Source organism: Aspergillus karnatakaensis, assembly GCF_047715665.1.
Source record: "Aspergillus karnatakaensis strain CBS 102800 unplaced genomic scaffold BJY04scaffold_23, whole genome shotgun sequence".
In the NCBI taxonomy this organism is placed as follows: Eukaryota; Fungi; Ascomycota; class Eurotiomycetes; order Eurotiales; family Aspergillaceae; genus Aspergillus; species Aspergillus karnatakaensis.
Genome location: NW_027395735.1, coordinates 133,925 through 156,275, shown reverse-complemented (window position 1 = coordinate 156,275; position 22,351 = coordinate 133,925). Strand labels below are relative to the sequence as shown.

Sequence of the window (22,351 nt, the reverse complement as noted above, 5' to 3'; positions counted from 1 at the left end):
CCAGCCCCCAGGGGGATCAACTTGACTGGAGTATAGATTTTAAACTAAGCAAAGTGGACTATGTATGGTGGAGCCTTGTTCTCAATCTGCGATTTTTCCTCGCCGCTTCTTCTCCCCAGACAAGATCGAATTGGCCGAATTGACCAGAGCAATGGCGCGGCTGTTGCGCTCACTGCGGCAGATTATCGGGCTGTCATCGCCTTCCTACTCGCCGCGACCTCCAGCAACCCGCTTTTCGGCTTCAATCAATACCGATTTCTCCATTTTCAAAGGTACCACTTCCACCATGCCCGGTCGCAGTTGAAACGCGCGAATCCTGTTCTGACAACTTTATACAAACTTAGAGGGCGATCGGGCTTTGATTCTAGGAAAGAACGAGAAATTAACCGGTCCTCTTCAGCCAGATGGGAAAACCGTTGCACCTGATGGAAATGGGCACCTGCTGCAACACAAGGACATCATCGGCCAAAGAGTCCGGAATCGCATCACTACGGTCAAGGCCGGAGGCAAAGCCGTCAATGGAGGCCGGAAGTACTACCTTAGACACCCGACTCTCGAGGAATACGTCTCCTTGACACCGCGCTTTGTAACACCTGTACTGTAGCACCTCATCCGATCAATTTACCCCAAGCTTGAACACCGCTAATCAATTCACCATAGATATACGCCCACGACACAAACCTCATCGTATCCCTCCTAGATATCCATGTCAATGCTCCGAGTCCTGATGGCGACAACCAACCGCCGCTGGAGATCCTCGAATCCGGAACAGGCCATGGCTCCCTGACACTCCAATTATCCCGCGCAATCCAAGCCGCCAACACCCTCCCACCCACGATTCCGCCACAATCCCAAATCACATACCTCAAGGGGCGCCCAATCCGGCCACCGCAACCCGAAGATAGACCTTTCAAACGCCTTCCACAAGACGAACCCCCACCCGCCGCAGAACCTACAACCACCGGCCGAGCCACCCAGCAAGAACCCGAGACAAACATAGTTCAGCAACAATGGGACCAATGGCGCGCCCAACGCAGAGCAATCATCCACACCGTCGATGTCTCTCCTACATACTCTGCTCACGCCGAGGCCCTTGTTCGCGGTTTCCGACGCGGTATCTACGCCGGTAACGTCGACTTCTACGTCGGACATGTTGAGAACTGGATCCAGGACCAGATCAAGCGACGCGCCCCACCAACATCTTCGGTCTCTCTTTTTACTCCTAAACAACTCACGCAACCTTTCCTCACCCACGCAATCCTTGACATGCCCTCCGCCTCTCTCCGCCTACGACACGTCGTTCCAATCTTAAAAAATGATGGCTTCGTCCTCGTTTTCTGTCCGAGTATCACCCAGCTCGGCGAATGCGCGCAGATAATTCAGAATGATAATCTCCCGCTTACGGCTGTAAAATTCGTTGAGCTCGGGACTGGGATCAGCGGCGGACGGGAGTGGGACGTTCGTCTCGCGCTTAAAAAGTCTAGGGCGGATCCGTCAGGCTGGGAGACTTCGGAGGTCGAGGCTGAGACGGCGGAGAGACCGTTTACCGAGAAGCTGAATGTTGAGGGAACGCCCTCACAAACACAGCCGCAAACTGAGGGAGCGACGGTTCCCACAGAGATAAAAACAGAATCCGTTCTTGTTTGTCGACCCAAGGTGGGGGCGCGAATTGTTGGCGGTGGTTTCGTGGGCGTTTGGAGGAGGAAGGCGGATAGAGATCCGTTTATTTAACTTGGTTTCATTATTTACTTGTACATTATACTAAACATTTACGTTTTGTAGTATAGCATAATCATAGATACCTTGGGTTTAGAATACATGCTCGGTTTGAAAGAGCCTACTTTACCCACGACAACAAAGCAAGATGGATCAAGAAAGTAATAATTATGGACCGTCGAGAAAGATCATCAAGTTGTAATCAAATCCTAACACATACCTAGGTACCAAGAGCAAAAAAGAAAGCGAAAGATAACTTGACCACGCCGTTGACTACTCACTTTCCAAGAAGATCGCGTAATTGCCCCTCGGACAACATAAGCAGGGAACAAAAAGACGAGAAAAAGAGATAAGAAGGCAAACATGTAGGTAGAGGAGCATGATAAGACGCGGAGAGATAGACAGGGAGGGGGGGAGATGATAGAGAGGGAGTGAGGAAAAAAGACGAACACCGCAGACACGCGCAAAAGCCCCCCAAAGAGTATGAAAAGATTCCGAGATAGCAAGAACAGGATAAAAACCGGGCTACACATACACCGATCTCGTTAAGATTCAACATGCTCCCATCAGTTCCGTTGCGGTCCAAAATCCGCATCCACAACCTTGCCCTTTTTACCTTTAACTGAAAACTCCGCGAACAATGCGAGATGATCACTGGGGAAATGATAATTGGGGAACCCAGGCACCCTCTGTAAATAGTCCTTGTCCAGATCTCCGAGTAACGCCGACACGTGTAGGGAATTCGATGTATACCAGATGTAGTCTAGTATGTCTTTGAAGTCTGGGGTGTAATTTGTGAAACTCAATTCACCGATTGAGCCGTATGCCGACTTGAGCTTGAAGGGGTGCGTCATGCCGACTCGGCTCAGATTTCCGTACATTCGTTTTTCAAGATCCGGGTGCTCTTCCGTAAGCCGTCCGTTGGCGATGAGATTGTAGGCTGCCGAGCCGGGTGACGAGTTGAAGTCACCACACATAAAGAGTGGGATCTGATCACCACTGCTGTATTCTGCGGACGGTGCAGGCTTAGGCAACGTCTGGGACTCGCCTTCGCCTTCAGCTTCCGAGAAGCGGAAAGCAGTCTTATCTGTGCAAGCAGGCCACTTGGCATAGGTTTCTGAAAGCTTGGTAATCTCCTCGATGAGAATGGCCGTCTGGATCAACTTCACATCCTTGAAGGCAGGGTCCCAGTACAGATGCGTATTCACAATGATAAATCGAGACCCGGTCTGTCGATTCTCTAAGAAAACGAGAACAGCAATGTGGTCTTTCTGCCAAAGTCGGTTGTAAATGTCATCTTGGCCTTTAGCATCCGGTCTTCGTACCGCCGTTTGACCAAAGTTGATCAGCTGCTTGTCGAGGAGAATGAATTTGCTCCCCTTGAAGAAGACAGCACATCCATCGACCATCTTGGCGTCGTCCTCCTGCATACCCATTGCTCTTCCGCGCGGCCAGTAAACACCCTTGTAATCACTGTAGGCTAGTTGTTCCCTGAAATATTCATTGTAGCTACCTTGGTCGATTTCTTGAAGGCAGATGATATCCGAGTCGTGAGACCTCAATTCTTGTAGGATAAGGTCTCTTCGGAACTCCCAAGACAGAACGCGCGAAGGCACATAGCCGTAGTGTGATTGCGTCGCGGACGTATCGCAAAGGGTGTTGTATGAGAGAACGGAGATCTTGTCTGGCGAAGTGACCGCGGTTTCGTCAAGGATGAGCCAATCTCTGTCTGGTGGGGGAATAGGTACTGCATCGCGAGTCAGCATAAAGTCAATTAAAGAAATCAGTGTGGCACGAACTCGGCGCCTCTTCCCTCAAATACTTGATCAATGCCTTGGTGCCTTCCTTCATGATCTGTGACTTCAAGACATCCTCCAGCGGATTACCCTCTATTCCCAGTATTTCCAATCGATATAGATAACCCATCTCATAAGGCAGCGTGCGAATATTGTTGTCGAAAAGGGAGAGTTGCTTCAAGCTCGTAAGCATGCCGATTTCCTCAGGAAGCTCGGTGAGCTCGTTGCCCGACAGATCCAAGAGGGCCAGTTTTCGAAGTTGACCAATGGCTGGAGGGAGCACTTTCAGCTTGTTGTGGTTCAGGTAGAGCTTTTCCAAAAACTCATACTTGAACAGATTTGTTGCCAGGGCGCGAAGTCCTTGGCCACCAAAATCCAGCGCACGCCAACCCTGACCTTGAGAAGCCTTCGCTTTTACAACGCCGTTTTTCTGGTTGGTTCCATTCTCTTGAGTGTCCGGGTTGACGATCTGAATACCTTTTGACTGTTGTGCAACGGTCCGTGCATAGTAATGGGGCGAACTGGCTTGTCGAGACTCAGCAGCGAGTTGTAGTTGCTGTTGCCAGTGTTCATTCATGGATTCGTCAAGATCTTCGTCAATATTTGTGTGTGTCCCATTCTGAATGTGGCTAGGGGTGAAATGAGGGGTAGCGGATGTCAAAGCCCCGCTGGAGAAATTGTGCTGATGACCGACGTGCTGAGAAGGTGGATTGTGGTGGGCATGGTGGTGTGGTTGTTGTGCGGGGTGCGGGTGATGCGACTGTGTCTGAAACTTCGGCATCTGCATACCAAACCGCTGGTGGGCCTGGCCGCCATTCATAATGACATGCTGCTGTTGGTGGGTTTGACTGTACATTGCGAAGGTATTGAGGGCAGCTGCCTGGCCGAGCGGCGGTGATCGAGAGGGAGACGGGGTTTCGTGGTTGAATTTCAGTCGTCCAGTTGGGGAGCCTGTGCCGTTGCGGATAATGTGACGTTGATGGGAATGTTGTTGAGTTTGCGTTTGAAAGAAGAACTGCCCGGCCCCAGGCTGCTGGAACCTGTAGGTACCATCTGCCATTTAACGTGGCAGATGAAACCGTGTGTTATTTGCGTAGAGAGGGTTGTTGCAGTTGGCCCGAATTCGCAGCAGCGGAGAAGCGGCCGTAGCAGGGGAGCGAGGAGGAGTCGGGGGTCGGATACGTTCTCTCCTTCTCTTCAACATGGGGTTCTGGAATGGAACCACCCCAGTTTAAAATATCTCTGTCGACTGACGGAAGCAATGCCACCAAAATGGGTTGTCTCTCCGCAGCACTGAATCGATTCAGAGGGGGGCGGACGGACTAAGGATCGGACGGCGAACCGGGGGTTGGAGTCACGATATATCGAAAGGTCGGGATGACAAAACGGTAGACTGAGACGGGCGTTAAAGAGGGCCTCTAAGTCGAATACAGTGAGTAAATCAGGCTAAGCACACACAATGAGTAGTCGGATGATGGAGCAATTGCGGGAGCGGCAGGTCTCGATGAGGTTCTTTGACGCTGCTCTGGGATCGAAGGCGGGAGGTTGCTTGGGTCACGTGGTGTGGCACAGGTAGGCTGTGATTCGACGCCGCATTCAATCAGGCTGGTTAGTTAATTAAGACCCTGCAGTGTCAACATCAACCCAAAGCTTGGTAAGGCCAGATATATACTATTGTCAATAATATTCATCCCTTCTCCCTTTATTTCCTCTCGAAACAGCTGTTAACTACTTCAGCCCTAGACTGCTTGATTCTTTCGCAACAGCATTTGACGCAGCAACGCTCTAGAATCATCGATGGGTCCCCCTTGTGAGTGCCCAACTGATCTCAACTTTCCATTCACTTCACATCCACACCACAGAGAAAATAAAACATTTTGCAAGGATCAAGACAATGAATTGAGTGTCAGCCAGAACTATCCTTGGAGCGCCGTCTCACCGCGAAATGTCTCTTCTGGTAACGAATCTCAAAGTCTCGCCTACAGCGAGCTTTCAGCTATGATATACTTATTGGCAGTAGAGCCACTCAAAACACCTTCAAAACCCAAGGCGTTTTAACGAAACTGCCCTTACCAGTTCCTTACAGAATGTGGCATTGACTTTTGACTCATAGCCCAGGCGAGATCAGCATTTCCCAACAGTATACAGCTTTCACCATCTGGAACATGAAACTTCTTACAAGAATAGACGATCTTGATCTAGCAAGACCCTATCTTTGCAGGTCGAACATTTGTACAGCTAAGGTATCGCGTGACCCAACGTGGCTCTTTGTACAGATCCCTGTCCGCTTGGCGCTGTGGTTGTCAGATGTTCGATCAGGGCTCTCTAGAATCAGATGCTCAACCTATGTCTTACCATCACGCCACATTTCAATCATTTCGGTCATGATGCTTCACACGGCTTGAGTCTTGCCAAACTCAAATATGTCGATGGGCTGCAGATGTTTAGGAAACAGGTTCGGTTCGAGTGATTCAGTCTCTTCCACTCTCCTGGCATAATACCCAGAGGAATCATGAACATCCAGAAATTCAGCGCTTCAAAAACAACCAGGACTAACTGAGACCTCACTTCATCCCTTCAGCCTGGAGAAGAGCCCCTCCGCCGCCCCCCTGGTTGCCGACATCAACCCCTCTCCTCCAATAATCCCCCACTCCCTCTCCACCGCATCCCCCTTTACAAATGGATAATCCGTGCCATACAGCACATGTCCCTCCCTCGCAAACTCCAACACCATTTTAGCAGCCATACTATGCCCCATAAGCGCCAGATCGAAATAGAACATCCGCGCCTCGTTCAAAAACTCCTCGGGGGATTTCCCGGAGATGTGCGCTTGGATCCCCAGATCTGCAATCCGGCCCGCGACAAATGGCAGCGTGCCGCCACCGTGTGAGAGGATTATTCGGCAGTCTGATGCAACTTCTCGGAGAGTATTCGTGAGGATGAGATGGACTGCTGTCCTCGTTGTCTCGTGGGACCAGTCCAACAATGGTCTAGGTATTGTGAACGGCTCCTTGATAGATTTATCGACATCCTCCATCGTTGGATGTGTGAAGACCACCGCCGCATGGCTATTCAATTCCCTCCAAACGGCTTCAAAATCTGGATGACCCAAGTACTTATCATCATAGCTCGTGAATAACGACACACCGTCCGCTTTGAGTGTTGTCAATGCATACCGAATCTCCTTGATACAGGTATCCGTATCGCCAGGCGAAGGAAGCGCCGCAAAGAATCCAAATTTTCCGGGATATTCGGCGCAGAGGGAGGCAAGGTACTCGTTTACTTCGCGGGCCAGCGTGGCAGTTTTGATCGCGTCTTGATGGATTGCGGTTACGGGCATGGGGCAGGAGAGGATTGAGGTCGTGATGTTGTTGCGGGCCATGAAGTCTAGAGTTTTACTTGGGTCCCATTGGGGCGGGTGGAGGCCCTGAGCGAGCTTGGGGTTGTTCTCGATGGCTGCCATGAATAAAATCAACTTCTCGGGGGCGTTCAACGGGGGCCCAGGGTAAGGTCTGGTTCTAAGATACTAGGTAGGAACATACCTTTCTTAACCGGTGGAGGGAAAACATGCTGGTGGGTGTCTACCTTCATGGTTGGCTGCTACTGTTTCTGTGGTTGATAAGTACTGAGCGAGTCTTTCGTCGTCTTGTAGAGCCTTGGTTTGTATGCCATCAAGGAGGAATGAGGGGTTGCTGGAGATCAATCCGCCGATGCTGCATACCCGGGGCATACCCCGACAGCCCCGTCACCATGTTACACAGTCTTCGGAGGACGAGGGAAGAGCACCTAGGGATTGTTATCCTCCATAATAACTCCATCAGCCGCTTAAACAAAGCATTCGTTTCAAGCATTGAGCCGTATTTGAGTATATCGACCAGGGTTAAGCGGCCCATTGCTAAAGTAAACCATCTCATCTCGTAATACAATTATTTATCATAGAACACCCCATTGAATGCTCAGTAGTACTACTACGGTGGTTATTTGCTCCGTCGTGCTCCGTTTCTCTAGTTCGTTGCTATAGAAAGTCCGAGGCCTAAACTCTAAACGGTACTAAGAACAGGGCCGCTAAGAATATACAGCTCTGCTCTGTATTTCATATCTATATCGCGTGATCGCAGGGATCATCAGTATGTGGTATTACCATGGCGTCTGGCGCTTTTTGTATGCCATCATTCGTTGATACTTACGGTCACGCGGAAGTATATATCTTGTCAGACTGAGAAAATCCATACCAACCAGGAAGATCCCTAATCAAGATAGCTACTGAATGCTCGAGTAGGGTAACGGACCACTTTGGTGAGCATCCGTCAACATGTGATATGTCTGCTCTCCAACGCACAGACCTGATAACATATAGAATGACGAGTATGCTGCAATGCGATGCACAGTAAGAAAGGACCAATCCAAGGCTCGATAAAATGTCAGCAGGCAGCCAATCTGTATAACCGATCGTCCCAATTATTGCATTGGACAGATCTGAGGCTCTTCGTCCGCACAGACAGTATAAACTATCAAGTTACAGACAGTATCAAAATTAACCTTCAACTTGATGCTTCGGACTTCGCAGTTCGGCGCCCGGTTGAGTACAAAAGCACCTAACCTGAATAGGATAATCCTCTGCTACGCGGGCGGGCTCCAGGGCTGCAGGATTTGGAGACAATTAGATTGACTGGAACTCTCAGCCCAGGTTCGCAAAAACTACTGAGTACTTCGCAGTCTCATTCTGACGAGAGCCAAATCCTGAAACTGGACGGAACCCAGTTGGCAGTTGGACTTGGAACTGACCAAAGATACTCCGAGTCCAGGCTTAGTCTGCGTGCAGACTTCGGTTCGGCTCGCTGAGCACCCGCGCCCCTGTCGTTTATTCGTTATCGTAGTCTGGTAGGACTGGAGTATACTCCAGGACCACAATAACATCAGAGTCATGATGTCAACGGGATCCTTCAATCCTTTACCCCGATCCGGATCTTTCGCGGACATTCTGGAATCTGGCTTGTTCGAAGGATTCATGTTGTCGGTTGCAACTTGGCAAGTGTAACGGATTCCACGGCAATTCCGCCACTAGTGCTGGGCTAGAGCGTGTACCTACGTTAGATTGACCGCGGCACTGGCTGTGCACTGTGCAGTGTGAGTGCAGAGGAGACGGCGCCCGGCGCCGCCGTCCCTCAGGGATTTCAGGGTTCCACTGGGCGAGTGCACACTGCAGACTGCAGTGAGCATAAGACCCATCAGTTCTTTTGATTATATTTTTTTTGCTTTTTTTTGTTCTGCGGGTGCAGAGAGTATGCAAAAGTACTTCGGGGCCGATGTTTGGTTTCCCTTTCCCTATCGCTAAGACAAGGTTTCGTATGCGAGCAGAGATTTGAGGAAACTTTTAACTGACTCGGGCTAAACTTAAATGTAAAACAATTGAATTCAGGGCGACGGGCGTGCATGGGATTGGAAAAAGAATCAATTGTGGGGGATGGGTTCTCAACGATCAGGTCTCGTGGTTCTTGGTCTGGATAGGCTGGCCGCTGGCCCTCGCATACGGAGATATTGCCTCAAGTGACATGTGTATTACATATCTAAACCTTGGAGTCGCATTTGACGAGACCGACAGAGTAACGGTAACCCCTATCCATCTGCAGTTCTGCACTGCAATCTGCAGGCGACACCCCGTGTAGGAAAGGAAAGGAGAGTCATTCAGTCAGTCATGGTTTGTGGAAGAATGTCTAGACTAACCACTCTATACTGGACTGAGACTTAGTATGGCGCGAATTTTTGCATAGCGTGTTTTGAGTCTTACTCTTTTTGCCCCCCCTTCTTACTCACAGTCTCCATCTCGATCAAGGTCAACTGGCCAACTCTGCTCCTTTTCCCTGGGTTCGTGGCCTCCATCGGTGCACTGACAATCTTGGTCACCCCGCCGCCAGTCTGCGCTTGGATCATTTTCTGATTCCTTCTTCATCCTTTGTTCTACCCTCCCGCTCAATGACTCTACGTTTATACTGGAACTCGCGTGTGTCCACGACAGGACAATGAAGCACCAAGCAAAAGCTCAGGCAGCTCTGTAAATTTGCGCAACGCCCTCCCGTGTGAGGATGAACACGAGCTGCTGTCACAACATCCCTCACCCGATCGACGATAACGCCTGCTCTTGACCCCAATGGACATGATGTCGGTAGCACTCGGCGCAGGACCTTTTAATACCGGCCTGCCTTCTGCAGCGTCTGGTTCTGATTTGCATTCCACCCACTCCGCAATAAGTTCAACCGGCCCGACGACATGGGCCGCAACCTCCACCTCCTCCCTCACCTCCCTCAATGACTACACCAACTACCCCTTGGTCCGCCAGGCCGACCGTACCTACCTCCGAGACCCCGAAAACAGCTACCCCTTACCATGCGATCTCCCCGAAATTCACCGCCAAATATTGCGCTCCCTCATGCTTATGCGCGTCTTCGGTGGCCCCTTTTGCAACCAATCCCTCTCCGACCGCCCTCCCAAGCGAGTGTTGGAAATAGCATGCGGTTCTGCGCTCTGGTCAGGCATGTGCCATGATTATTTCTCTCGCCAAGGACACCATGATATCGCCTTTTACGGCATTGACCTTGTGAACATTGCGCCGGATCTCCGTAAAAAGGGTGTAAACTGGCAGTTCAAACGGCACGATCTTCGGAAACCCCGTTTGCCCTTCCCGGATGATTATTTTGACTTCATCTTTATAAAGGATGCCGCGATGTGCCCTCTGAGTGCAGCTGCACAGGCACAAGGTTTGAGCGAACCGCTTCGAGTGCTTAGATCCGGTGGGGTTATTGAAGTATGGGATTCCGACTCAGTGTTTCGCTCACTGCTGCCAAATCCTGCCCCTGCTCGAAAATTAGCGTCGAAGGAACAAGAGACGGCAGACGCGACGGCGACATACACGTTCACATCCGCCACTCCATTCACAAATGCACAGAACAAGTTTTTGCAAAATTACAACTCCTGGCTGGAGAAGGCTTTTGATGATCGCAAACTCACCTCTCTCCCATGTGCAACGATTGCGCTTGCTTTCAGTTCAGAGGTGGATCTGTTGGGGAACGTGGAAAGTCGTCGAATCGCGATCCCTCTGGGCGAACCACGCTGGGAACGAGAAGGCGGTAAAGATGGCAGCGGTCCTCGAAGGCAATTGACTTCTGATCAATTGTCTATTCGGCGCACAGCTCTCTTGACCGTGATTCAGATGATTGAAGGCATGGAGCCCATTCTCATGGAAGCCAGCGGCAAGAGCAGAGACGAATGGGACCGGTGGTGGACCGCCATGATTAGCGACCTCTTCCAGAAAGGCGGCCTTGCTAATGGAGAATGTCTAGAAGTAAGCGCATGGTGGGCTCAAAAGAAATAGACCCTTAGCAAAGGAACAAATGAAGACACAGGCAACAGACATGATTCGGGCTCCATAGGAGAATTCGGTGTTTTGGTAAGGATGACAGAAAGCCACGACAAAAAGCGAACAACCATTGCGCACGTCATATTGATGATACCCCAACTCGGTTTGGTTGATATTATTGCTCATTATATGTATATTTCCACGATTCGTTTCTCTATCACTGCCCTTGGTTGGCATTATTGTTCTTTCGAGTAGCGCTTTTTCATCGTGCGATATCGCTTGAGATAGTACCTATTTGTTTGTTAGCACCATTTTTGACTGTCTTCCGGGTTTGCATGATGATATGAAATGAATGAGAGATTGGAATCCTTCAAGATTGAGACCATAGAGATTCGAAGTCTAAGGAACACTCACAGTGTCTCGATTTCTGCGTTACCACACTTGTCAGTGGCATGCAAAGGGACCTGTACCAGTGTATTGGAGGAAGAACAAACCCTTCTTAACAAACTCCGCCCTCGTTATGCGCTTCTTGATTTCCTCTTCATCCTGAATATTCGATTGTGATGAAAACGCACGATGCAATCTGTTTCGGAAATACTCATAGCCCAGGGGATACTCGCGGCCCATAAACAGAAGCTCTGCGGCTCGATATCAGCGAAGGACCTTGTGCAATTGGGTTGCTGCGAAGACAAACCTTTGTACACGTTGATGACCTGTCGGCGAAGCTCAGGGTTCGTCATTGTTCCCAGAGGAGGAGAAAGCAGAATTAGAAGCAAAGATCTGTGCGGCGAGACAGAGCTGAAATATTTGCTTCCTTCGTGAGGTGGAGGTGACGTTGTACAGCCAAGCAAACAAGGTCACGCTGGATTGCAGGTGTCTCGGACTTGCCCAATGCTATCAATGAGCGTCGTGAGTAGATATACCAAAAGAATCGAAGCTATCTCAGTCTGGGACTTGAAGGTGAGTTTCGTCGCCAATTGTTACACCGGCAGCAGCTTCTTTAGAGCTCGTCTCTACTGTCAAGGCGTTTGAGTAGCCGAAATGCGGAGTGGGGTAAGTCGCTTGTCTCCAAGTCTCCAACAGCAGCTCCCCACTCCCCAGACTTTGGAGCTTAACTTCAACCGATGATACCACCCAGACACAAAATCTTATCGAACATAGCGGCCAGAATGATACGCCACCAGGCTCTTCGAAGCTGCCGGCTGGCTCTCACACCTCAAGAATCCACAACATCTGCTATCCGACCATTCTCCGCCTCCTCCGAACGACCGATCGCGCACGCCCAGCCCGAGAACCCCAGGACCGCAATACCGAAACCGCACGACATTGACCCTCGATGGCTTACAATGGCAAAGAGGCGCGTGGGGCGATGCATAATGTTTGGTCTAAAGCCACACCAGATCCACGAGGCCGGAGAAATCGTGCAGCAAATCGCCAGGGATTGGCGGGGTTTAATGGCAGGGAGTGAGGGCTACTTAACGGATGCTACCCGGAGAGGACTTTACCGGCAAAGAGTCGCATGGGGAGAAATGGTATGCTTGCATGATCCGTATCTGGTGATGCATGTTCATGCTAATTTATGGCTTCTTGTCCCTGGCAACAGGATAGCATGGTAAGCTGCCGAACCCCCCTGTCTCAGTTCGTGACTGATCCGTGAGAAAGGGTATACGCTTTATTTCTTATTAGGCGCTCTATTCCAGTCTCCTGATAACAACAAGGCCAACTCTAACGGAGTTTATCTACAGGTCATGTCAATAACGTCACATACGTCCGGTACGCCGAAACGGCACGGGTATACTTCACACGCAACTTCGCCCTCCACATCGACCCGGCCCATAAAACAGAATGGATGAACCTCGTTAGCAACCGAGGACTTGGCATAATCCTGCGCAGCATCAAGATTGATTACAAATTCGTGCGTTCTCCCCTGGTCCTTCCTGGATAACGTGTTCCTGACATCGCTTAGCCAATGCAATACCCGGACAAAGTAACAGTCTACCACAAACTCGCCCACGACCCTGAATCATCCCAATCATCACAGTTTGCTTTCCATCTTCAAGCCATGATTCTTTCTGAGGGGCGTCAGCGCCCTGCCGCGCGTGTGCACGAGGACCTCGTCACATATGATTATAAACTTGGCAAGAAAGCGGCTATTCCGCCGTTCTTGATGGAGCAGCTTAAGGATACATGGAAGCTCCAAGAGGAGGCGAAGAGGTTTTGGCAGCAGCGGATACTGGATATTGAGGCGAGGATAAAGAAGCTAGAAGTGGAGAGTTGGGATCGGGAGGACGCCGTGGAGGATATGGGATCCGCAAAGAAATAGGTCCTCAGCCCCATTTGCGGGCCGTCCAGGTTGATGGTGCTATTGTATCTTCAAGAAGAATTCTCAGGTACTTCATGGTATTGTCGACTAGAATTCGGAGAGTAAGATAGATGGAAAGATGTGGTACTGGTCAGACAGGTCATCGCGGTGTATCAACAAAGCGAGTGGGTTTCTCTGGCATATAGAACTTGAGTTGTCCGTGAACGGCCCCGATTTGGGAGATTCCATCAAGCCTGTGAGTTCCATAGTGGGTTCTGCGGAAGGGAACAGTCGCAAGTGTTTGTCTAGAGCTTGCGATATCACCTTAGGGCAATCACTCTCGATGGTCTAGCTTGCTCGCACTCAATGCAAGCTGTCGAGGAGATCACTTGCCTAGGATTAATGCCATGTCAAGCCCTCCCGGGACTTGCTTAGGACATGAACAAGCAGGAGAAAGCGAGGCTGCTTGTACCATTATCGTTCGGATCTGAAAACAAATATCATATTGAGCTCGGCCGGTGTTGTTTGGGAGAAACCTTAGCGCCGCCTGGTCAGATGTGCATCGTCACACTATACTGCCCAATTCGTCTTGATTCTCCAAGTTGGCAAGGCCGTCTGTCTCTTGTCTAAATCCGTGTATAATCAAGCCACCCGTTGCACTGCCCACAGGAGTACAGCTCCTAGACTGGAGGTTCCTTCTTTACCCCTCCTCTAGCTCATGGAAGTACACCCGGGCCGTGAGCACTTGGACTAAACCAGAGCCATGATTGGCTAACGTCAAAGTCACGTGATATTGTCGTTATTTACCCCACCCCCACCATGGATGAAGCTGAGCTTTCTGTTCCATTCTCAACTCCTCCATCAACAGATCTCCCGTCTTTCTTTTCTGTTTCCGTCAGTTCAACTTTGAATCACTCACAATGGGTGTTGAAATCGAGAGAATCTCCCCCGGCGACGGCCAGAACTTCCCCAAGAAGGGTGACAGGGTCACCATCCACTACGTCGGAACCCTCCAGGACGGCTCGACCTTCGACAGCTCCCGCGACCGCAAAGACCCCTTCGTCACACCCATCGGTGTTGGCCGTGTTATCAAGGGATGGGATGAGGGTGTTCCTCAGCTGAGCCTCGGCGAGAAGGCCAACCTGATTTGCTCTCCGTGAGTTAGCCCCTGGCTCTAGGATCGTGCCTTGCAGATGGGATCGCGGGGTTGGGTTATATATCAATCGTCGGGGTCCGCAATCTCGCAGGCTAGGATCATACCTGATTATTCTGCGTGTCAATGATGGCTAATTATGGTGTTGTTGTAGGGACTATGCCTATGGCCCTCGGTAAGATATTTTGTTTACTTCGCTTGGAAGCCTCCGATCCAGTCGGGGATTTTCCTGACATATGAGTGGGGTGAGCTCTCATTGCTTTTTGCTGACATGTTACTTCGTTGCAGTGGCTACCCTCCTGTCATCCCCGCCAATGCGACCTTGAAGTTGTAAGTCTTCTGTATCCTCGGCCTGTTCGTTCATCATATTGACCGCGGTTCTAGCGAGGTCGAGCTCCTCAAGATCAACTAGATGCTCAATTGATGACGCGATGATGCTAGCTGGGTAGGACTTGTCGAATTTTCCGCTAAGGCGGCTTTCTGTCATATACCTAAGCCCGGCGTCCTTTCAGGATAATATATCACAACTGTGGTTATTGGCCCTCACTTGTGATGAGAAGCAGCCTTGTCCCTCAATCCCTTATGTGCCAGTAATCTGCAGGTCCGTAATTGTTCAGGTGAATCACGTGGAGTATGCTTTCGCCAACATTCGTCCTTTGACATAATACATTCATTTCGTGAGTGTGGGCTGAGACACATAAAGCGGCTACCTAGGTTATTGTTTCCTGTCCAATTCGCCGGAAGTGGTTCTTCGCCAATTTCGAGGCTGTAGGTCGGGAAAGCCAGCAATCCTGGATAGCGAATGATTAGTATAGACCACATGGTCGACATTTCTTGAAAAGGGGCCCCAGAATGTGGGCGACGTCTGTGTTGAATATACGTAGAGGTAGGAATGCGCTGCCCAACTTCGGGCACTCGAGCAAACGAATGAGCAAGTAAGCCCCGGGGCCCTCATCTGCCTTGTGCTGCCGTGGTCTTAGATACGAGTACGAGGTCTCGTACGGGTCATGGTAGAGTAGCAGCACCGATTATATAGAGGCTGTCGAGAGCCTGGGGAGCCCCGCTCGTTCGGGTCATCGTGCATCGTGCACTATCAAGACTGCAGGATATCGTATTCGTTTATTTGCGCAAATCCGCTTTAACTTCACATTGCACCGAGTGACTTACGAGATCTAAGAGCTAGAGTTCCTTTAACTTGACTTGGTTTGTCCATTGCACTTTGGACGCCGTGAAGAAAGTCGCGAGCAATTTAACAAAGAAAAGGTGGAGAGCGTGTAGGTGCTGCAGGTCTACGGCCAAATATATATATATATATATGCACAATAAGCACACAACCAAGCAGGTACCTGAACTTTTCGCCCTTGACTTAGAACCGACTCTTCAAAGTATGATGAAGTTTGTCGAACAATTTGCAGGGTATGCCGGGACGAACTAGATGGAGTTGTTTTTCCGCATTCAGCAGTCGGGTTACTCCGCGAGGTGTCTTTGCTCCTCGCAAGGCTGATGAGGGCTCGGGGTTCCAGCCGTGGTATCAGGGTCATTGTCGATTCATGATTGGTCGGCCTTGAGCTGGGTCGGATTTGTGACATTGTCATTGTGTGCTCTTGCGAAAAACTTGGCCCATTAGCGCCATGCTAAGACTGAAAGGAGTAAAAGGACCAGCCTGAGTGAAAGGATGAGGTTGAGCGTGGTCATTACACCATTCAGACCAAGAAAAGGTAGAGATTGAAGAATCTTTGTTATGAGACCATAAGGGTCCAATATTCAAAGCTGCTTGATATATGGCCTTGAAGAACAAGTTTACTAGATAAAGAACGACGAACTTCGGAGGGCCAAGGCAGGGTCTTAGTTTGGTCTGTGCCCGCTGCCAAGAAAAGAAAAGGTGGATGGGATCGACATTTTAGCGCGAGTTAGCGTGCGAAGCTGCTTATCTGAGCAAGGTTCCCACGGGCTGTTCCCTTCTTCAGCGGCCAGCCAGCACATGTTTTCAGCATGGTTGCGTTCACCTGAGCCGGTGGCTCTATTGCCGCGAAACCAGACCCAATCTTTGAGCCAGTTCTAATCCGCCCAAAAATTGGATTTTCTTACCGCGACCATCCCTATGTACAGTATGTCGACTCGTCAGCTCTGCTTCCACACACGACCGTGACCCAATGGGGAACAAGTGCGTTGATCAACTTCTTGACACTCGAGAACTTAGCTGGCGGCATGGATCGTGTCGTATCATCTGACAAAGCTTGCGGGGCCGATTCGCAAATCTGCACATTGTTGAATACCGACACGAATCCCCGGTTGGTGTGCCGTAGGTTGATCATCCATTGGGGCCCCGGCCGACGTTTTGCTGACCAACGGAGAATCTCCTCCAGCGGCAGGGATTCCACGCTTGACAAGCTGCAGACCATTTGAGTGACCACGGACCAGTCATACCCCAAACCCAGTCTCTCGAGCTGTTCTTAATTACTATGGGTAGATAACACAGAGTCGGCTCACATGCCTCCGGCTGCGAGGCGGTACAGGCGGCAAAAGAGCGGACGGGTTGGTTGATGATGATCGGTCAAACCATTCCCAGTTCTTCAAGGTAGGCACGAGTGACTCGAAAACTGTAGGCAGGTGATTTTCCCGTGATCTTGACGGCCCAGTCCGCCGGTCAACCTTGAAGATAAAGTTTGCGTCTCTGATCTTGGTAGAGCTCAAGGCAGAAAAGTCAAGAGAGATCACGAAACTGTGATGTCGCCTTCTCGAAAACACTGGAGGAATTGGGAACAGGAGAGAAGCATGGAAAGCATTATCAGGTGCCTGATGAATATGATCATTTCACGTCTTCAAGCAATCAAGAAGCTTTACACATCCAGCGTTGTTGAAACAGGGCTCCTCCTCCAGCCTGCCAGGTGCCACTGACACTTGAACCAGGCATCCATGCGAATCTATCGTTGGGTAAGGATATGCACCTAGCTGCTGGTGTCTCGCTTGACGATTTTGACGCCGTTATTGGACTCGAGGATCCCCACGGGAGAATTACTCCGTATTCATACAGCTTACTACTTCGTAGTAGTTCAAGCAGCCGACATTACGAACGTATCGATACCCCGCAGACTCAGAGAGCAAAGGTAAGACTGCGCAGACAAGAGATGGGATCGACGGATCGTCCTTTGCAATGCTGTGTTAGGGTAAAAGGTAAGCGGGGAGAAGCCGAGTGCATGCCGACGTTGCCAATTGTACAAAGGAGGGGCGTTGGCGATAACAGCTCGAGTTCCATTCATGCGTGTTCTCGGCGGCTTGGGCCTATGACAGGCAGACTGTAGAACAATGAAACTCACTGCAGTCCAGTTTACGAATCCTACAGGAAAATCAAGACGTATAAGTGGATGATATGCATAGGCGGATTGGATGGCTGCTGTCAAGTTTATAATTTTGATACTGCATTCAAAATGTGCATACACTGCGGTACCCGGTTCCTTGAACCTTCAAGTGGGACACAGTGTTTGGGAGGGCGATCTGGACTCTTAAGAGCCCTGGAGGGGACAGGATTTGTTGCAACCTGGGCGTATGGCATGGTCTTGAGTTTGTCAGCTCGCCGGGAGGCCGCAGAGACCTTGCACTATTATTCCCGAGGGCTTGTTTGTTCGTACCTGGTCTTGCATGTAACTGATCATGAAGAAGAAGCCGCCCGTCTGAAGCATGACGATTCGTATCAAGCCAAGGCAGCGCCATCTACGGGAGCCTTTGGCTAGAGTTGGGAGCCAAGCGTCAGCCTCTAACTGCGCCTAGTAATTGCCTAGTCGCCGACTTCCGAGATGAAGAAAGTGAGTTTGTCTTCGGAGCTTGACCAAGCATTTGAAGCATATCTGACTTTAATCCAGAGGTCTTTCCACGGACATCCTATCTAAAAATAAGTGGTACATGGAGCCAACCGGATCGAGGCGCTCTCAGTGATTTGAGGCTGGTACCGTTTTTGTTTTCGGAAAGAAACCCGCTAGCTCTGGGTGATAGTTTTACGATAATTACCGTTTGAGAGCTTTGAATACCATACGATACTGTACACAGCAGTAGATTCCTGAAACGTCAGGCCATGGGGGCCTTACTCTGACGATCTCTTACCCTTCTCTTTTTCCCGCCTCTCTCTATCCAGACCCAACCAAAGGTCGTCCTCCGAATCTTGTCCATTTTTCCTTCTCTTCCTCTCTTTCTCTCCCCTCTACACCCCCCACGCCACGTCTTTATTCCCTTTCTTATCCCCCTTCTCTATCTTATTACTCGAATTCTTGCTCACTTTCCTTTCTGTATCTTCATCGCTTTTTTGTCTTCCACGTTTCTCCCTTTCCCGTCATTCATTTTAGCTCAGAGTTTCTGGCCTAATCCTCCGCTCAATTCCTCCTCCCGTCCTTCCCCGCGAAATTTTTTTGGAACTGTATTCGACCTCACTTCTCACCTGGTCCAAGTCCTTGGCTTATATCCGCCAAGCCGACTCGGACCTGGGTGTTGGGTTCCCTCGTCCATGCCACGTTCATCGGCTACGGCTAGGAAGAGTCATAGCAATCGTCAAGATAATGGCCCCGCCGGCTCTGGAAAGAAACCGAGCAAACAAAAGTCAAGCGGGCATTTGAATGCGAGCTACAACGGAGGCGCTGCATCGGAAACCGGACCTTCTTCGCAGGTCGATTGGCCCACGCATCGTTCTGTAGACCAGACATCGGCAGCGACGACAGTCAAAACCAACGGACCGGCCGATAACTTGAAGACGGACAGCAACGGACGAGGATATTTGGGCGGTTATGCGAAAGGGAATGCAGACATGTCATACGGGCAGACCAACGGTGCCGTGGCGCCAAATGGTGGACTTGCTGGGCAGGCGTCACGTCGTACGGACACTGGGGCCAAAAGATCAACCTCGAATGCCTCTGTGAATCCCTTCCAGCTCGCATCGACCATCCTTAGATCTTGCCCGATGTACGACACTATCGCCATTCTAATATTTCTCCTGCAACTCCCCCCTATGGTTCTCACCCTCGTCCAGTTCTTGTTTGCGTCCTTGACTTTTATGCCCCCTAGTGGCACCTCCGCTGGATCCTTGACCTCCAACTTCGATATCTTTCAGGGTCCCGCCGGTACCCCCTCTCTTGGAACAATGATTGCGATGGATGGATTCTGTCTGCTCGTCTGGGGTCTTTTCATGTGGACGTGGGCCCAGAACTTCGCTCTCGATCTAGCACATGTTCAAGTCGCCATCACTTTAGGTGGCGGAGGAGCAGGTAAAAATGGAGGAGTCAATGCTCTATGCGTGGGCATTGTTCTGATTTTGCATCTTGTACGCAGTAAAGGCATACAGGATTTTGTGATTGGTCATCTCGTATCTGCGAAGATAATCAGTCCCGACCTGTTATCACATTATTCTTACCTCATGCCCGCCGAGTTCAAGCGCTCCGAATCACAATCATCGCCCAGTTGGATGCGGAGCCTGCTTGCTGTGCATATACTGGCCCAGGCAGGTACTGCGATGGCGAGACGATCGATGACCAAAAATAGGACACCAGCTCCTTCACGAGCCGGTAAGCGTGTGGATACGGAAGCATCTGCCGGCTCTCAAACCCAGATCGATTCGGCGTTTGAGTCTACAGCTAGTGTTTCGTCTTACCTGGGCCCCGACGGCCAGATTATGACGCACAAGGATGGTAGGGATCGGCTAATTTCGGCGAAAAAGCGAAGAAGACAAGCGAACCAAGTCCGCAGCCGGCAACCTTTTTGGGCTGCTCTTGCAAGCACAAAGGTGACGGTTATGAGAGAGTACGAACATTCTAGGGCACTGTCGAAGACCACTCGAGGATTCACAACCACGGAGGATGAAATTCAGGGCGCAACTTTGGATGATGGACTTGTTTGGATCACGGATGTGGATAGCTCGACGATTAAATTTGCAGCAGGGGATTTTGCCTCTTCGGACGACAACTCCGGTTCGGGCGCCTGTGAAGCTGGATTGAAAGGGGAGGATACCGAACCGTTCTATGTTTGTGTCAATGGGGCGCCTTGGGCAACGGCGACGATTGTCAAGGAGCAGGATACTTTGAAAGGATCTAATACTGTTTACTGGCGAGGCGAGATCTCGGGCCTTGCTCCGAACTGTGCCTACACCTGCTCCTTTGTCAAGAACGATACCGATGAAGAGGTTTGCGCTATGAGTGTCAAGACGCCACCGGCCAACGACGCCGAACAAGGTAAGATTCTCATCCTGGCACTTCTTAAGATTTGAAACCTCTAATTTCCCGTGGCAATAGCCAATTCGGTCCCGACTCCACCGCAACCCTCTTATCGACCGTCCTCTCCGACAACCACATTGAAAAATTCCATCATTAACGCTGAAGCAAAACTGAATGAAAAGCGTTCGCGACTCAGGAAGGTCAAAAACGATCACAAACTTGCTGTTTCGAAAATAAGGAAGGAATTGGACAACTACAACAACCGCCTCCAGAGCGGTACGGATGAGAACAGGCAGAAGCAACGCTCCCTCCAGCTCGAAAGGAACATTCAGCAAACCCAGGAGGCAACCGCCGTCCTTGACAACCAGATAGACACCTTTGGAAATGTTCCGGACGAGGAATACCAGGAATGGACCGAACAGAAAGCCAGGTATGAGCAGGAATTGGAGCTCCTCAAGTCAGCCAAGGCTGAGATCACGGCGGCACGAACTGCGAACGCCCGCGACTTGTCTACATTGGAATCCGAGTTAAGCTCTACCGCTCAGAGACGCGAGCGCCTCCAGAGCCGCCGAACCAGAGTCAACGAGCAGTATGAACGTATCATTTCCGCTAATGCGCAGGGTCTAAACGAGCGAGAGCGTCGCGCTGCAGAACAGTTCGCTCGGGAGCAAGATCAAGCCAAATTGGAGATAGGCTTTAACGAACAATTCGCAAGCATTACCCAGTCCGTTCAAGATTATCAAGCGCGCACCAACCAATTGTGGCAACAATGCACAGCTGTGGAACAAGCCATTCAGCAGCAGCAGATGTTTATGGCAGAACCGGCCCCCCTCACCCCTGAAGGCGAGCTTCCCGGTACAAGTGCGTTCTCGGACGCAGCAATGTTGCCATTGGGTGCCTTGTCATCCAACATGCCCAACCACCGCTCGTTGTTAGGAAGCTTCCCGCCGCTCAAGTCAAGTCCTCTTCAGCATGCGGCATCTCCAGTCGGTACAACCTCCTCTAATCCGACTAGCCCTATCGGCGCGCCATCGTACCAGCCTTTCTCCAGCTCCCCATTCGGCAACGCAGCTTCGTTCCTCGAACCAGATTTTGTCTACCGCGACCGTTCTTTCTCCAACCGATCCGCACGAAGCAGCCTTTACGGCTCTGAGTTCGTGGATGTGCCATCAACCCGCCGTGCTCCCTTGGCGGTTGATCCCTTCGAAATGGGCAACGAGAACCGACGCAGCTCTGGATCCGACAGTAATCCTCTTAACTCTAGCCTACGGCCCATCTCAAGCCCCTTTCAACGCGCCGCCAGCCGCGCAAGTGGGACCGGCAGTGGCGGCAGTGGAGGAAGCGGTAGTGGCAGTGGCAGCCCTAGCTCTGCCCGCGGAAAAGGCAACTGAGTTGCAGCAGAGTAAAACAGCGCGGCGCAGACAAGTACACACCCGACAACGTCCACGTTCTTGCGCACAGAAAAGCATTGGAGATTCCTCCTTCTCTTTCGTCCGGATTTGATCCCCTGACAGGGCTCGGAATGTGGGTGGTTATATAGTTTTGCCCATAGCCTCATATCTATCTATGGGCCGTTCTATAGATCTTGTGCTTCCCTCATGTAGGTAGTCATTCATAACCTCACCATATAGTTTTGCCGAAAGAAGACTTTTTGGTTTCGATAGTTTTTTTATTCTTTTCAGTAGAAGAGATTGGTGTGTGAACTAAATATATCCACAGTGGGTAGTTCTTGGGGGTTGACAGTGGACACTTCGTCGCTGTGTCCGTCGACATCTAGTAAAAACCCGAAACATTTAGGCATACTATACAGTGAGGTTATGCTGCTTCAATATTTATCAA

At 50.5% G+C, this 22,351-nt stretch overlaps 9 protein-coding genes across 9 annotated transcripts; 5 read left to right on the top strand and 4 right to left on the bottom strand.

Annotated features, from left to right (window-relative positions):
* Nucleotides 1-151: 151 nt before the first annotated feature.
* On the top strand, nt 152-1,731 carry BJY04DRAFT_218050 (tRNA (adenine-N(1)-)-methyltransferase; the record flags this gene model as incomplete). Its single annotated transcript, XM_073716220.1, has 3 exons — nt 152-272; nt 345-595; nt 661-1,731. The coding sequence occupies 3 exons, from the start codon at nt 152-154 to the stop codon at nt 1,729-1,731; spliced, it is 1,443 nt and encodes a 480-aa protein (XP_073571417.1).
* A 142-nt stretch (nt 1,732-1,873) lies between these two features.
* On the bottom strand, nt 1,874-5,021 carry BJY04DRAFT_55689 (CCR4-Not complex 3'-5'-exoribonuclease subunit Ccr4). Its single transcript, XM_073720635.1, has 2 exons — nt 3,516-5,021; nt 1,874-3,463 (listed from the first exon to the last, which is right to left on the bottom strand). The coding sequence occupies exons 1-2, from the start codon at nt 4,570-4,572 to the stop codon at nt 2,283-2,285; spliced, it is 2,238 nt and encodes a 745-aa protein (XP_073571416.1). The 5' UTR covers nt 4,573-5,021; the 3' UTR covers nt 1,874-2,282.
* A 696-nt stretch (nt 5,022-5,717) lies between these two features.
* Nucleotides 5,718-7,492, bottom strand: BJY04DRAFT_188422 (amidohydrolase family protein). Its single transcript, XM_073711221.1, has one exon. The coding sequence runs from the start codon at nt 6,973-6,975 to the stop codon at nt 6,082-6,084; it is 894 nt and encodes a 297-aa protein (XP_073571415.1). The 5' UTR covers nt 6,976-7,492; the 3' UTR covers nt 5,718-6,081.
* Nucleotides 7,493-9,551: 2,059 nt separating this feature from the next.
* On the top strand, nt 9,552-11,181 carry BJY04DRAFT_55658 (class I SAM-dependent methyltransferase). The gene has a single exon (XM_073720634.1). It carries the CDS (start codon nt 9,661-9,663, stop codon nt 10,879-10,881), a length of 1,221 nt encoding a protein of 406 aa, XP_073571414.1. The 5' UTR covers nt 9,552-9,660; the 3' UTR covers nt 10,882-11,181.
* Nucleotides 11,182-11,276: 95 nt separating this feature from the next.
* BJY04DRAFT_218046 (electron transfer flavoprotein regulatory factor 1) lies at nt 11,277-11,606 on the bottom strand (the record flags this gene model as incomplete). Its single annotated transcript, XM_073716219.1, has 3 exons — nt 11,277-11,293; nt 11,361-11,504; nt 11,561-11,606. 3 exons carry the CDS (start codon nt 11,604-11,606, stop codon nt 11,277-11,279), a joined length of 207 nt encoding a protein of 68 aa, XP_073571413.1.
* Nucleotides 11,607-12,035: 429 nt separating this feature from the next.
* On the top strand, nt 12,036-13,189 carry BJY04DRAFT_218045 (thioesterase family protein; the record flags this gene model as incomplete). The annotated part of the gene is made up of 3 exons (XM_073716218.1): nt 12,036-12,330; nt 12,612-12,781; nt 12,833-13,189. The coding sequence occupies 3 exons, from the start codon at nt 12,036-12,038 to the stop codon at nt 13,187-13,189; spliced, it is 822 nt and encodes a 273-aa protein (XP_073571412.1).
* Nucleotides 13,190-13,968: 779 nt separating this feature from the next.
* Nucleotides 13,969-15,198, top strand: BJY04DRAFT_188412 (FKBP-type peptidyl-prolyl cis-trans isomerase). Its single transcript, XM_073711220.1, has 5 exons — nt 13,969-14,324; nt 14,476-14,496; nt 14,610-14,651; nt 14,706-14,952; nt 15,025-15,198. The coding sequence occupies exons 1-4, from the start codon at nt 14,089-14,091 to the stop codon at nt 14,731-14,733; spliced, it is 327 nt and encodes a 108-aa protein (XP_073571411.1). The 5' UTR covers nt 13,969-14,088; the 3' UTR covers nt 14,734-14,952; nt 15,025-15,198.
* Nucleotides 14,303-15,198, bottom strand: BJY04DRAFT_188410 (uncharacterized protein). Its single transcript, XM_073711219.1, has 2 exons — nt 14,706-15,198; nt 14,303-14,651 (listed from the first exon to the last, which is right to left on the bottom strand). Exon 1 carries the CDS (start codon nt 15,150-15,152, stop codon nt 14,865-14,867), a length of 288 nt encoding a protein of 95 aa, XP_073571410.1. The 5' UTR covers nt 15,153-15,198; the 3' UTR covers nt 14,303-14,651; nt 14,706-14,864.
* Nucleotides 15,199-18,360: 3,162 nt separating this feature from the next.
* On the top strand, nt 18,361-22,150 carry BJY04DRAFT_188407 (putative ubiquitination network signaling protein). The gene is made up of 2 exons (XM_073711218.1): nt 18,361-20,530; nt 20,591-22,150. The coding sequence occupies exons 1-2, from the start codon at nt 18,817-18,819 to the stop codon at nt 21,901-21,903; spliced, it is 3,027 nt and encodes a 1,008-aa protein (XP_073571409.1). The 5' UTR covers nt 18,361-18,816; the 3' UTR covers nt 21,904-22,150.
* The last annotated feature ends 201 nt before the right edge of the window (nt 22,151-22,351 follow it).

Coding starts and splice junctions, on each gene's coding strand:
- BJY04DRAFT_188407 (XM_073711218.1), top strand. CDS start 18,817: ATGCCACGTTCATCGGCTACGGCTAGGAAGAGTCATAGCAATCGTCAA. Junction 20,531..20,590: donor GGCCAACGACGCCGAACAAG/GTAAGATTCTCA, acceptor CCGTGGCAATAG/CCAATTCGGTCCCGACTCCA.
- BJY04DRAFT_188422 (XM_073711221.1), bottom strand. CDS start 6,975: ATGGCAGCCATCGAGAACAACCCCAAGCTCGCTCAGGGCCTCCACCCG.
- BJY04DRAFT_188410 (XM_073711219.1), bottom strand. CDS start 15,152: ATGTCGACCATGTGGTCTATACTAATCATTCGCTATCCAGGATTGCTG.
- BJY04DRAFT_188412 (XM_073711220.1), top strand. CDS start 14,089: ATGGGTGTTGAAATCGAGAGAATCTCCCCCGGCGACGGCCAGAACTTC. Junction 14,325..14,475: donor GCCAACCTGATTTGCTCTCC/GTGAGTTAGCCC, acceptor GTGTTGTTGTAG/GGACTATGCCTATGGCCCTC. Junction 14,497..14,609: donor GACTATGCCTATGGCCCTCG/GTAAGATATTTT, acceptor ACTTCGTTGCAG/TGGCTACCCTCCTGTCATCC.
- BJY04DRAFT_55689 (XM_073720635.1), bottom strand. CDS start 4,572: ATGGCAGATGGTACCTACAGGTTCCAGCAGCCTGGGGCCGGGCAGTTC. Junction 3,464..3,515: donor TTTGAGGGAAGAGGCGCCGA/GTTCGTGCCACA, acceptor CTCGCGATGCAG/TACCTATTCCCCCACCAGAC.
- BJY04DRAFT_55658 (XM_073720634.1), top strand. CDS start 9,661: ATGGACATGATGTCGGTAGCACTCGGCGCAGGACCTTTTAATACCGGC.